This window comes from Drosophila eugracilis, unplaced genomic scaffold (assembly GCF_018153835.1).
Source record: "Drosophila eugracilis isolate 14026-0451.02 unplaced genomic scaffold, ASM1815383v1 contig_90, whole genome shotgun sequence".
In the NCBI taxonomy this organism is placed as follows: domain Eukaryota; kingdom Metazoa; phylum Arthropoda; class Insecta; order Diptera; family Drosophilidae; genus Drosophila; species Drosophila eugracilis.
The window spans coordinates 1,225,633-1,237,972 of NW_024573812.1; the positions used below are offsets into that span (position 1 = coordinate 1,225,633).

At 42.4% G+C, this 12,340-nt stretch overlaps 5 protein-coding genes across 5 annotated transcripts; 2 read left to right on the forward strand and 3 right to left on the reverse strand.

Moving 5' to 3' along the window:
* Window positions 1–69: 69 nt before the first annotated feature.
* LOC108106696 (beta-1,3-galactosyltransferase 1) lies at window positions 70–2,535 on the reverse strand. Its single transcript, XM_017213928.2, has 2 exons — window positions 1,993–2,535; window positions 70–1,928 (listed from the first exon to the last, which is right to left on the reverse strand). The coding sequence occupies exons 1-2, from the start codon at window positions 2,282–2,284 to the stop codon at window positions 817–819; spliced, it is 1,404 nt and encodes a 467-aa protein (XP_017069417.1). The 5' UTR covers window positions 2,285–2,535; the 3' UTR covers window positions 70–816.
* Window positions 2,536–3,069: 534 nt separating this feature from the next.
* Window positions 3,070–5,279, reverse strand: LOC108106698 (ribonucleoside-diphosphate reductase subunit M2). The gene is made up of 3 exons (XM_017213931.2): window positions 5,050–5,279; window positions 4,657–4,905; window positions 3,070–4,169 (listed from the first exon to the last, which is right to left on the reverse strand). Exons 1-3 carry the CDS (start codon window positions 5,098–5,100, stop codon window positions 3,288–3,290), a joined length of 1,182 nt encoding a protein of 393 aa, XP_017069420.1. The 5' UTR covers window positions 5,101–5,279; the 3' UTR covers window positions 3,070–3,287.
* Window positions 5,280–5,872: 593 nt separating this feature from the next.
* Window positions 5,873–6,545, forward strand: LOC108106705 (RNA-binding protein 48). The gene is made up of 3 exons (XM_017213937.2): window positions 5,873–6,039; window positions 6,095–6,239; window positions 6,292–6,545. Exons 1-3 carry the CDS (start codon window positions 5,947–5,949, stop codon window positions 6,543–6,545), a joined length of 492 nt encoding a protein of 163 aa, XP_017069426.1. The 5' UTR covers window positions 5,873–5,946.
* A 1-nt stretch (window position 6,546) lies between these two features.
* Window positions 6,547–8,611, reverse strand: LOC108106704 (presenilins-associated rhomboid-like protein, mitochondrial). Its single transcript, XM_017213936.2, has 6 exons — window positions 8,456–8,611; window positions 8,201–8,396; window positions 7,843–8,137; window positions 7,106–7,326; window positions 6,852–7,051; window positions 6,547–6,793 (listed from the first exon to the last, which is right to left on the reverse strand). Exons 1-6 carry the CDS (start codon window positions 8,500–8,502, stop codon window positions 6,703–6,705), a joined length of 1,050 nt encoding a protein of 349 aa, XP_017069425.1. The 5' UTR covers window positions 8,503–8,611; the 3' UTR covers window positions 6,547–6,702.
* A 222-nt stretch (window positions 8,612–8,833) lies between these two features.
* LOC108106703 (glycerol kinase) lies at window positions 8,834–11,203 on the forward strand. The gene is made up of 4 exons (XM_017213935.2): window positions 8,834–9,062; window positions 9,117–9,245; window positions 9,302–10,667; window positions 10,773–11,203. The coding sequence occupies exons 1-4, from the start codon at window positions 8,985–8,987 to the stop codon at window positions 10,988–10,990; spliced, it is 1,791 nt and encodes a 596-aa protein (XP_017069424.1). The 5' UTR covers window positions 8,834–8,984; the 3' UTR covers window positions 10,991–11,203.
* Window positions 11,204–12,340: the final 1,137 nt, after the last annotated feature.

Below are 12,340 nucleotides of genomic sequence, written 5' to 3' on the forward strand. Positions count from 1 at the left end.
AATGTTTTAGAAATATAATTCCATTGTATAAAATATATACACCTGCAAACTAAAATAAATTTAGGTAGATAGTTTTTGGAACTTTATTCGGCATTGAACAAAAACACAACTAGATATTTCAGAAACTTTTGTCTTCTTCCATCACACGATTACAAAATAATTAGATATTCATTTTTTTTATCAACATTCTGTGCGTGAATCAAATGGGCTTTTTATTACGAGAAGCCGATTATGCGAACCCACGGAAGTATTGAACACGTAAAAATTAGATCGAGTACTGAGCACTAGAAATAAAAAGTGATTAATTAGAGGATACTTAAATAGATCTGGTATTAGATCTCATGTATGAAAATAAATACTTATATTTCTATTATAAAGTCTATTTCTTGGATTCATTTCTAAAAATCTGAGAAGTTTCAGGGTTCCAATTATATCCATTATTTCGTTTGTGCATTACTTTTAACAATGATATGGAGTATTGGGGTGATAGGCTTTAGCCAATTAAAAAAACTCTCACGCCTTAACACTAAATGAGTTTTGTACACTTTTTGTTTTTGAAAAAGAAGGAATACTCTGAGTAATAGTTATAAATTTCGAGGAATCAAAAGGTTTATCTTTAAACACTATTTTATATCACCTTTGCTTGTCAAGCAAGTCAGCTGATTATGCTCTACAACGAAATCGTTATATTAGCCCAAACAGGTCTACAATTAATTTCAGGAACTCAAAGTTTAAAAACTGTACCAAAGCAAAATAACTATACTATGTCGAAATCTTCAGAGAGCAGGAAGAGATGAAAGGCATATCATGAGCCTTCTAACAATTAGGCCTTTTGCGAAGACGCATTTGGCTAAAGAAGCGCTCCGGAGGCGGGCACTTGATAGAGTAGTTTGCCACATGGTTCCAGGCGACAACCATGCTGTCGTCTTTCATCTGGTGTTGTGTGATGCTACCCTTAAAAGCACACAACTGTTTCGAGTGGGCGAAGCTAAAGAGCGGGTGGTGGTGGCGACTGATCTTGGCCTTTTGAGCACACAACCCAGTGATGTACACGTCCTCCAAGTAGACTAGTGTCGTATTGAAAGAGGCATCAAATAGACGCTGGACCACATCGATAGACAACAGGTAGCCAGCTCCAGAAAGATACTTGGGGTACGACTCCGGCTTGAACATGTACGAGGGCATGTACCACTTACTGCTTACTTCGCTGACTGGCACCACATTGCAGAACTGATGGCCGTACATCACTTCGCTGATGGCTTTTAATCGATTCTGCGGTGCCGTGGCCAAGTAGGTAGATCGATCGTGATAGTCTAGAGTGTCGTTGTACAAAGGTATTGTGCCTCCGAGCAAGAAGTGCAGCAAGTTCGGCACATTCACAAAGGTATCGTCGTCGCACTTGAGAAAGAAAGCCGAGCTATTGGAGCAACTGCGGGTGATGTGCTTAAGAGCCATCACAGATTTGAGCGTGAGGTTGTTGTAGCTGTCCACGAAGTTCTCCTGGATGATATCGTTGTATCGGTCCGATTCACTGTGAAGGCGAGTCAGGGTCTCGTTTCCGACAAGATCCTCATCTCTCTGGCGGCCAACAATAAAGACAATGCGCACAGAGGCGGTTAATGAGTCGCCCTCGCCGCTTAGGTAGTCTCCATACAGCTTAAGGCGCTCCGGCATTAGTGGCAGGTAGTGCCCCTTGAGGTGACCGTGTAGCTTGACAAAGACTGGGTAGTTGAACTCGGTGGTGTTTCCCCAAGTCTCCCGGATGGTCTGTCGCTGAATGAAGTTTCCCACGGCTGTGCACACTGCGATTACCAGGAAAGTCTTGTTTCGGCAAAAGTCCCTCGGCACAATGAGGGCCGTATTATGTCCGGAATCTAGATAGTCGCCTATGCTGCGGGAGGTCTCTAACGTCCAGTCGGGCAGACCAGCTGAAAAAATAACAATTGAACGGTCTTAAAACACATGTGGGGATTAAGGAATCCATTGTCCTACCACTACGTTTGTGCACATCCAAATAGATAAGAGGCAGGTAGACAAGGAGCAACAGGAAGACAACGAAGGCACTCAGCGTGTAACAGCCAAGGCGTCTGAGCATCCTGGGCACCAACGGTATACGTGTTCTGCGCTGTAGCTTTCTCAGTTTGGTTTTGTTCCTGACAGCTCTACTGGTAGTGATTGTCTCCTCGTCGGACCCAGAGGCAGCTGCGCCCGAGCTGGCGGAACTGTCCGCTGCCAAGAGGGCGCTCTGCTCCTCACCATTTTCCGGATTCCATGAGATGCTCATTTGTCAGTCAATTTACTTTGCTGGTCTTTTGTCCGCACTTCACTGGTCGCATATTATTAGCAATTCCGTGATAAGCTTCTTACCGGTCAGCGGCCGTCTCGAAACTGCTGCTTATCGAATCGTGCCCCAGTATGTTTCACATACTACCGTTACTAGAAGTCGCAAGGAAACATGAGTAACGGAATAGACATTGATAAAGACCCCGAATTCGTTAGTCAGCTGATAGTAGAACTGTGTAGATAGCGTAGACCAACCCTCGTGACTATCGACACGAAATAAGCGCATCTCTGGCATCTTACGACTCTTGTAATATTTATTTATTAACTGATTTAGAAATGTCATATATCCTTATGAATAACGAAACTTTTTTTATATTTTCAATTCCGATTGGGTCTTATAAAAGTAATTTGTTTTTTCTTTGAACTTTAAATATAACTAACCAATAACAAATTACCTGTTGATTTACATTTGCGCCAGACTGTTAAGAGACTTGTTAACATATGTTATGTTCAGGTGATAACTTCAAACCAAAATATTAAATTTTTTGACTCAATCTAATGACCATTTAAATTTATTTCCTAATATTATTTTGCACGTTTCACGTTTATGTGCAACATCCTTGTTTCATTGAGTGTAAAATATTTAATTATAAGAACTACTTTCACACATCTTAGCAAGCTCCCGAAAATCGAAACACCATTTTTTTAAGTGCTTAATAATTGTCTAAGTATAAATTTATTTAAAATGTTGTATGTACAATGAATTCGAATAAAACTCACTCCTAGTCAAGTGCTTTTAAAATTTATGTGGGTAAGCAATTTGAATGAAGTGTTCCCAGTAATGAATGATTAAGTAAATGATTCTGCAGAAAGTCAGTGATAGTTCTTAGCTTAGGTTAAAATTAAAACGGACTACACATTAAAGCCGTCTGATTACAACATAAAGGATGAGAAGCCAGCCCTTAATAGGATTTAATTGCGACATTGATGATCTGGGGCCAGCCCTAGAAATCGGCGTCCAGGGTAAAGACGTTATCCAGGCGGTTAGTGGCCACTCCCATACGCTGGTACTCGCCCACCTTCTTCTCGAAGAAGTTTGTCTTTCCGTCCAGCGAGATCATCTCCATGAAATTGAAAGGGTTCTTGGTGTTGTAGATCTTTCCAACACCAAGCTCCACCAGCAAACGGTCTGCGACAAACTCGATGTACTGGGACATCAGGTCGCAATTCATGCCGATCAAGTTTACGGGAAGGGCATCTGTAAGGAACTCCTGCTCAATGGCCACCGCGTCGCGGATAATCTCGATGATGCGCTCTCGCTTTGGTCGCTGCACGAGGTGCTGGAACATCAAGACGGCAAAGTCGCAGTGCAAGCCTTCGTCCCGGGATATAAGTTCGTTGGAGAATGTCAGGCCCGGCATCAGGCCACGTTTCTTTAGCCAGAAAATAGAGGCGAAGCTGCCGCTAAAGAAGATGCCCTCTACGGCGGCAAAGGCGATAATTCGCTCTCCAAAATTGGCTGACTTGGATGAGATCCAGGAAAGCGCCCAGTCCGCCTTGCGCTTTACAGCCGGCATCGTCTCGATGGCATTGAACAGGTACTCCCGCTGATGCGGATCTCGGATGTATGTGTCGATCAGGACACTATACATTTCGGAGTGCACGTTTTCCATTGCGATCTGGAAACCGTAGAAGCAGCGTGCCTCAGTGATCTGAACCTCCTGGCTAAATCGCTCAACCAGGTTCTCGTTCACGATTCCATCGGAAGCGGCAAAGAAGGCCAGCACGTGTGAGATGAAGTGACGCTCGTCGTCCTTTAGGCGATGCCAGTCCGTCAGATCCTTGGACAGATCCACTTCCTCCACAGTCCAGAAGGAAGCCTCAGCCTGGTAAAAGAATTTTGGCATATTATTTAAAATTACTGTTTCATGTTTATACATAAGTGGGAGATTTATTCAAATGGTCTTAACTAACGGGAAGTCACGGTCTTATTTAAAAAAAACAGGCCTTGAAAACAGTAAAAATATTACAACAAATAAATTGAAGTTGTGAAATAATAATAAATGTATTTATTTCTGTAAGTACTTGGCATCTGTGAAACATTTTTCCCGCCAAAATGAAAGCGTGTTGGCATTGGATAACAACAATGATGCAGTGAATCAGCGTAAGGGTCGGAGATTGAAGGGGTTGCTTGTGGCAGCTATCGTAAAGTTTGATTCATGCAATCAAACACGTTGTATACGTGACCGGCTTTTGGCGCGCTTTATCTGGAAACGCCCGCCCTTCCACTGTTTTTGCCGCCCAAAAACCCAATTTTCACCACCAACACTAATGGAAACATACGCTTATAGTAGATAAATATGGTATACACACCTTCTTGTACATTTGCCAGATGTCATGGTACTGAATGGGAAAGATTACAAAGCGTCGAGGATTCTCGCGCAACAGGGGTTCCAGCGATGGATCGAAGGGAGTCATTGACTTTTCCATGAGGGAATTGGCCGACTTTCCGACACCATTCTCCGCCAAGGACTCCTTGATTATCTGGCCATTGGTCTCGTTGCCAATGGACATTTTGCGAACGTTGCTGGCATTCTCCGTCAGAATCTTCTTGCTGGGGCTCTATTTATAAGATAAACAAAAAATGCCAGTATGCATAACATGATCGTTTTTTTTTTTGCTGCGTATTATTTTCTTTGGTAATCCACACATACATAAATCTATGTATAGCTGCGAACTTTTCGACTTAATTCGCGTGTCAATTACCTTAAGTGAGAACTTCTCCATGTTGTCCGCAATGTTTTCCTTGGACGCCATTTGAGTGTTGTTTGTGATTGGATTAGTCTTAACTGATGTGTTTTTTTTATTTTTATTTTTATCCAGCTGTATCTTTGATAAAATTCACTTCAAGAACACGGTGTATGTTAGCGTAGGGTTCGAAATTTCAGTGACAAATGATCTTGCGAATGCAGCGAACTCGGTTTTTATGCCGGGCGGCAAACTGTTTCGATTTGCCGCCATTTTCAGAGATGGGAATATGCTGGGAAAGTCAGGGCTGCCGAAAATTAGGGAACAACAGACAACCAAGATATTTAAATTCATAACAAAAATATTCCTTGACTGAACTCTCATAAGTAACAATAGTTCTCTTAAATTCCTACCAGAGATATTATCAACCATGGCTATGGAAAAGCTTTAAAACTATAGTAATTTTCATTTTCTCAAACGATAGTTTCAAATAATTGTATTTAAGCAATTGTTGAGCATTTTGACAACCATAGACTATTCCACAATTAAAGCAGCTGATAAAAAACACTCAATCTCAACAGTTTTGAGTTGAAAATTATATGCCCGTGCCCTTACATATATCAGTACAAGTCAAATTTTTGAATTATATTCATATACCATAGTCATTCCAAAAGCTATTAAATGCAATAACATTCATTTTAAATTTCAATATTTTCAATGTAACAGGTGCAAAAGTTGCTCAATCCAAGAACTTTGAGTGAGTTCCATTTCAGCCCTTCATGTTATTAACAGGGCAATAGCATAACAGCTGACATACAATTGTTATCGATAGTCGGTTTATTTATGTGAAATAGCCGGCTAAATATATTTATAAACAAAAGTAATATAAAACAAGTTGTTTTTTCTTAATAAAACATGCATACATCTTCTTCTGAGCACCACAAACGGCTGGAATACTGCACAACAAGATTGCAATACCGTCAGGGACGGGAACTAAAAGCCGTAAAGGTTGTATAGTAATTTTTTATTCTGGCCTATTTCTTTTAAATATTAATGTCTTTAGGTCTATACAGTGGCCAGCGAATCGCGTCATTTGCTGATTTTTGGTGTGCCTAAAATAAATCTTCAAGCTGATCTCAAGACTAAGCTACAGGGATTTGGAAAACTACAATCTTGCATTTGCATAACTTCGGAGATGGCTTCAAAAAGTTAGTTAAATAATTTCCAAAACATAGTATATAGTAATAAAACTATTTTTAGTGGAGCTGGAAGCCTTTACGGACGTGTTTGCCGTAAAATTCGAACGCCTGGAGGTGGCCAGAAGAGCAAAGAGGATGCTCGACGCTCATCAGTTTTTTGGGGGCATTTTACACATATCCTACGCTCCAGAACGGGAACCTCTGGAAGAACTTAGAGAGAAAATGCTGCAGCGCAAACACGAAGTGCACCTTCGCATTCGGAGAAATCAAAAGGACGAACCTCCCGCGGCAAAAAAGAACCGAGAAGTCAGATGACTACAGGATGTTAACGTTTTATTCAACTTAACTCATTTCAATGAACTGCTAAGGCAGACCGAAGTCAGTTTTATCGTCACAGCAGAGTGTTAGTTGCTAACACTCCGTAGCCTCAGCTCCCCGTCCGTTCACTTGGCCGTCCCCCACTCATCATGTACTATTTTTGCTTCGTCCGGCGCAAATCGTGATAGTAATTTAGAAGGCCAATACGCTTTGCCCAAATCTGTGCTCCATACGTGGCCCAAAAGCTGAGGATTACAGGTAGTTTAACAAGATAATCAGGAAAGAGATTGACACTAAACTCACATGCCAAACATGGCGCCGCCCAAATGCGCCGCATGGTCAAAGAACTTCCAACCCAGTACAACGCCGGCAAAGTCGATGCCCATGAGCACTTTGATGCCGGCTCCGGCGGAGAATGTCAACGCGGGAAGGAACAGAATGCTAAGCTGGGTATCCGGATACTGTGTGCATACATAGGCCAGCAGTGTCATTATTGCTCCGGACTGAAACATGAACTTTAAGTATATATTTACTAGTTCTAGTTAGAGATATCTTACCGCACCAAGCGACATCCCCGCCTGACTCGTAGCCGCCTTGTACAGCACGCTCATAAGGCTGGAAAAGACACCGGCACTGAGGTAGACTGCCAAAAATTGTTCTTTGCCAAGCGACAGAACCGCTGCGTTGGCAAAGCTGTGCATCACGTACATGTTGGCGAATATGTGCATGGCGGAGTAGTGGCTAAAGGTGGAGAGGAACATGGGCCAACAGACGACTCCTGCAAAGGCACAAAGAAAGTTTTTTTTGTTAACAAATTCATTAGTACGAATCTTGCGGGTAAATGAAAAGATTTTAGTTTCAAGGTTAAACCTTGAATTCTCAAATGTTTTTTGAAGACAGAATTTGTTAGACCACTACATTGTTATACAACTACATGTACATATAATTTGAACAGTTAAGGAAGATAATTTAATTATATAACTATTTACCGAAGTGAGTGTTTATTTATTATAATATTATTTATATATAACAATGTGATTAATTCCTTTCTTTTTTACTTAAATCGGAGCATTTTTGCCTAAAACTATAGGCGAATTACCTTGTAATTATTATATAATTTTATTAACACTTCAAGGGTGTATCCCACTTACTATGATAAGGACACAATACCATTCCCTTGTTTTATAGATAATGAAATCTATCTGCTTATAGATCATGGTTATTTCGCAAAGTTGTCCCCTTGTGACATTACTTCTCACATATTTTGCATATAACATTAAATTTTAACACTTACTCGCTGCTGGATTTGAGGTGAAGTATGTCATCATGGTGGATCTCAGAGCGGGCACCCGCCACATGGCAAAGGCCACCACATTGCACAGGAAAATGGGGGCGAACATCTTATCTCCCGGCGTTAGGGAGTCCCAGTGCCGACGGATGTCCTGTTTCAGCTGTGTCCAGTAGTCACGGTCCGCCATTGAGCGACTTTGCCACCAACCGAATCTCGCCTGGCGCGCCTTTTCCAGGATGAGGCTTCGTGTGTTTTCGTACTCCAGGATGGTTGCGCCCGCAAAGCAGCCCACCGTAAACTAGAAGATGAAATGTAAGGGTATATAAGTTTTGAAAAGGTGTCGTCTAGTACCCAATCTTACTGCTCCTGTGAAGGCCACCGCTTTGATCACATTGTTCAGCGGCACCGTCGTGTTTTGCTCCGCCGCCACAGGTTCCCCGGTCGTCGGCTTTAGGTTGCTGCTCTGTTTTCGGTTGCTGTTGAATTGCCGGCAGGACCTGGCCGCCGGATGGCCAGAGTTTATCCGCAGAACAGGCACATTCGCATGAATTCTGTGGCTGTTGGTTATTGTTGGGTTAGTACGGATAGGGAACTGTGACGCCGCCCGCTTACTTACGCCACCTGCGGCAGCAATCTCCGGCAAAGCGCTCGACTCATGAGCATGGTAGTACGGTCCTGGACCAATTTAGCATGAAATGTAGGAAATTTGTTTCTATTTTGCTTCGTGGAAAAGGGCCCGGAAAAATGTTACGTGTGACCAGAAGGTGAAAAGCTAAATACGGCAGGGTTTAGAGTATTGAGGAGCAGTGTCATATTTTCAAGAAGAAAGAAAACCTTGAACAAACTTATTAAGAAATCTACATTTGACATGTAATTCTTAAATATTTTTTATATTAATTTACCATTTATTTAAATGTATAACCAGAAAATTAAAATGTAAAAACCTAATCAATAACGTTACCTTAACATGATGGAACTCTTATCAGCTGGGATTTTAAGCCTAACCACAAAAGGTCACACTGTACACTGACAATATTGGCGTTCCAAAAAGCGACAACAACAAAACACAGCTTGGTCATTTTCCTTGGCTGGAGCGTTTAAACACAAATTAGCACGTGTCCACCGGGCCACCGGGCTGGCAAAAGATGGCCAACGGGCGCTACGGCAGATTTGGAGCACTCATCGGCGTCGCCTGCGTGAGCAGCACGCACTGCCGCTTTCTGGTAAGAAGGTTAAGAAGCCGAAAACGACCGCTGACTCAGATTCTATTTCCATAGATTTACTCAACTAAAAATGCTGAGGTTCTGGCCTACCATGAGCTCAAGCTGCGCCAGATTGTCCACCAGTCAGGCTGGATGGAATACGATCCTGTCGAGATATGGAAGAACACGCAGGAGTGCATAGAGGTGGCTTATCGAAGGGTTATATCATCATCAGGAAAATAATCTGACTAATTTTACAGACCGCCTATAAGAACCTGGTGATACTTGAAATCAATCCACATGATATTATTGCAATGGGCATCGTAAATCAACGCGGCACATCGGTGCTGTGGAATAAGCAGACGGGTCAGCCTCTGCACAATGCTATCGGCTGGTCCGATTGTCGCAGCACGCCGATCTTGAAGACCCTGCTCCACAATGTCCGGCACAATGTGGACTATGTGAGGTACCGCAGTGGCTTGCCTCTCAGCAGCTGCTTCAGTGCTCTTAAGATCCGTTGGCTGATGGATCATGTTCCTTCTGTAGCCAGTGCCATTGAGGAGAATAAGTGCCTATTTGGCACCCTGGATTCCTGGCTGTTGTGGAACCTCACCGGCGGCGTGGAGACAGGAGTGCATTCCACGGATCTTACCAACGCTCATTTCACCTCACTCATGAACCTCTCTACGCAGCAATGGGACCCCAAGCTCTGCCAGTTCTTCCGACTGCCCATAAATATACTGCCTCGCATACGTTCCAACTCCGAGATATTCGGCTATGTTCTAGAAGGTCCTTTGCTGGGAATTCCCATAGCGGGCATGATGGGAGAGCAACCGGCCAGTTTGCTGGGTCAACTCTGTGTGAAGGCCGGACAGAATGTGTGCACCCTGGATGACAGCTGTTTTGTGCTGCTTAACACAGCCAAGGAAAGATTGGATTCGGCAAACGGACTGATAACGGGCATTGCGCACAAGCTGGGTGAGAAGGAGGCCACCAATTATACCCTCGAGGGGGCTATTTCCAATGCGGGATCTACGGTGACCTGGCTGCGAGATAAGCTGCAGATTAACACTGAGATTAATTCCAACGATAATGTGGTGGAGTCCCTGAACACATTCATCGGCGAAAACTCCATGATCTCGTCCTCCTGTTCCTCATCCATGCTGAATGCCGAGTGTGGACTTGCGGCCAAAAGATCAGAGATCACCTTCGTTCCCGCATTTCATGGAATGTATGCTCCTTACTGGCGACATGATGCTAGGGGCATTATATTGGGTCTCACTAGTCAAACCACAGCGGAAAATATAACACAAGCGGCGTACGAGGCTACCGGATTCCAGATATTTGAGGTTTTGCAGGCTTTTAAGCGAGACACACCCAACTGGGACCGCTCCTGCATGCAGCCTGTGCTCACGTTTGGCGGTGATTACGCCGAGAACTCGCATTTAGTGCAGTTCATCGCGGACATAATTGGCTACATGCTTGAGCGGCCGCAGACTACCTCGCCTGCCGGTTTGGGTGTTATGATAGCCGCGGGCGTGACGATGAAAGTGGTGTCCCTGCAGTACGCTGTGAAAATGTACGCCCCGCCCACGGATGTCTTTTCGCCCACAACCACAAAGAATCGTAAGTACATGACCATTTTAATAATATCAGAATAGATCTTCTTATTTCTATCAAAGAACTTCTGGACTTATGTGTAAAATATATTAAAACAGATTCCTTTTTTAGGTCGAGAACTTCTTTATAAACGTTGGGATTATGCGGTGAAGAGATGCCTGCATTGGAATAACTACGAGACTTATGAGGCCGATGTCGAGCTGTTTGCTCAACGAGAACTTGATCCCAATTTACCCGTTCGGCGTTCTATACCCGGTAGTTTGTTCCTGACGACATCGTTTGCCCTTGTTCTGCTGGCCAACTTTCTGAAGAACAATCCTCTGAAATAGTAGCAGTCGAGTTAGAGAACAGCGGCAGTTCAATCTAGTCAACTGAACACGTTCAAGTGTGTGCATTAAAATTTATTGTTTAGTTTAGCGTATAATCTTATATAGTTGCATTGATATGTATATATAATTCTTTTAGTTTTTTGCCCGAGTTGTAGATCAAAATATTTGTGATTCATCTATATACACCACTATATATACACATGTTTTTGTAAACTCATTTTGTTTTGCTTTGTAAAACGTTTAGTTTAAGCTGGGCGTTTATTTTACCCTTAACCTTAAAACCATTGTTAAAGCTGTTGAGAGTTGAGCACAAAAAGTAGACATACTGCATGAACCATAGAAGGTTGATCTGACTTAACTAGAAGAATGTGAAAGCAAACTGTTGAGATTGTATTTTATAAGTGGAACGAGCGGAGCACAAGTGGCCAGTGTTTGCCAGATGAAATCCATTTGCCAGTTAATTAGCTTGCTGGTCTCCTCCACGATGAGGAGCATTCATCACCTGCCTCGGGCTGCAGCTCACCACATTGAATGCAGCTTAAGTTATTGCGCTTATTGTTGACACGCGAATTGTTGAAGGAGCAGCTGTGCCCGCGCATTCCAGCCTGCAGCCAATGTGCACTTGAACGCGCCTCTCCCGGAACTAGAGAAGGAGTAAGATGGGCACCGTTGGAGAAGCACCCTTGGCTGTTGTCTCTGCTGCACTTCGTTCTCGACCAGCGAAGGCAGCCGAGCAGGCAAGGCACTCTTTCAAATGAGTTTTTATGCGAGAGCGTTTGCCAAATGCCCTACGGTAAATTGAGTGAGGCTATGCCATTGCGAGCTAAGGAAAATTGTTTATTACTAATTATTTTATTAAGAAAACTTACGCATACTATTATTTAAATAGTTATTTATAAAACAATAGTAAGGAAATTGCCTTTCGCGGCGATAGTTATAGAACGAAAACTGGGATTACACTTTCACTTTAAAATTATAAGTTAAATAATAATATTCAAAACAAATAAATAATTAAATGTAATAGGATATATTTATTTCGTTTATTATATTTTATAGTATAAATACGGATTATTAACTAACTGAATTTCATGTCCATATCTACTGAGTTAATATTAAGCAGTAAGATATTACAAACTGCCGCGACAAAAGATGTATTATTAATATTTAAATTTAAAAGCTTGTGAATAATATCGAAAGTATAAATATATGAAAGAAAAACTTATGAAAGCTTTAATTCAAGGAATTTCCTGTTTAATAAGTAATAATTTTTGTTAATCTTGTTGTATCCCGAACCCTTAATATCAACAGTAGCTCATTGAAAGCGTCGGTTATAGTCATGCCATGAATCTC

What these genes read in the sequence shown, in the direction of transcription:
- LOC108106698 (XM_017213931.2), bottom strand. Translation starts at nt 5,100, where the DNA reads ATGGCGTCCAAGGAAAACATTGCGGACAACATGGAGAAGTTCTCACTT. An exon ending in TGGAGAAGTTCTCACTTAAG is followed by an intron (nt 4,906 to 5,049) that starts GTAATTGACACG and finishes TCTTATAAATAG; the next exon opens with AGCCCCAGCAAGAAGATTCT. An exon ending in TCTGGCAAATGTACAAGAAG is followed by an intron (nt 4,170 to 4,656) that starts GTGTGTATACCA and finishes TTCTTTTACCAG; the next exon opens with GCTGAGGCTTCCTTCTGGAC.
- LOC108106705 (XM_017213937.2), top strand. Translation starts at nt 5,947, where the DNA reads ATGCATACATCTTCTTCTGAGCACCACAAACGGCTGGAATACTGCACA. An exon ending in GGGAACTAAAAGCCGTAAAG is followed by an intron (nt 6,040 to 6,094) that starts GTTGTATAGTAA and finishes TAATGTCTTTAG; the next exon opens with GTCTATACAGTGGCCAGCGA. An exon ending in TTCGGAGATGGCTTCAAAAA is followed by an intron (nt 6,240 to 6,291) that starts GTTAGTTAAATA and finishes AACTATTTTTAG; the next exon opens with TGGAGCTGGAAGCCTTTACG.
- LOC108106703 (XM_017213935.2), top strand. Translation starts at nt 8,985, where the DNA reads ATGGCCAACGGGCGCTACGGCAGATTTGGAGCACTCATCGGCGTCGCC. An exon ending in GCACGCACTGCCGCTTTCTG is followed by an intron (nt 9,063 to 9,116) that starts GTAAGAAGGTTA and finishes CTATTTCCATAG; the next exon opens with ATTTACTCAACTAAAAATGC. An exon ending in GCCCACAACCACAAAGAATC is followed by an intron (nt 10,668 to 10,772) that starts GTAAGTACATGA and finishes TTCCTTTTTTAG; the next exon opens with GTCGAGAACTTCTTTATAAA.
- LOC108106704 (XM_017213936.2), bottom strand. Translation starts at nt 8,502, where the DNA reads ATGCTCATGAGTCGAGCGCTTTGCCGGAGATTGCTGCCGCAGGTGGC. An exon ending in CACCTCAAATCCAGCAGCGA is followed by an intron (nt 7,327 to 7,842) that starts GTAAGTGTTAAA and finishes GTGCCTTTGCAG; the next exon opens with GAGTCGTCTGTTGGCCCATG. An exon ending in GGCGGCGCCATGTTTGGCAT is followed by an intron (nt 6,794 to 6,851) that starts GTGAGTTTAGTG and finishes TGTAATCCTCAG; the next exon opens with CTTTTGGGCCACGTATGGAG.
- LOC108106696 (XM_017213928.2), bottom strand. Translation starts at nt 2,284, where the DNA reads ATGAGCATCTCATGGAATCCGGAAAATGGTGAGGAGCAGAGCGCCCTC. An exon ending in GGATGTGCACAAACGTAGTG is followed by an intron (nt 1,929 to 1,992) that starts GTAGGACAATGG and finishes TTATTTTTTCAG; the next exon opens with CTGGTCTGCCCGACTGGACG.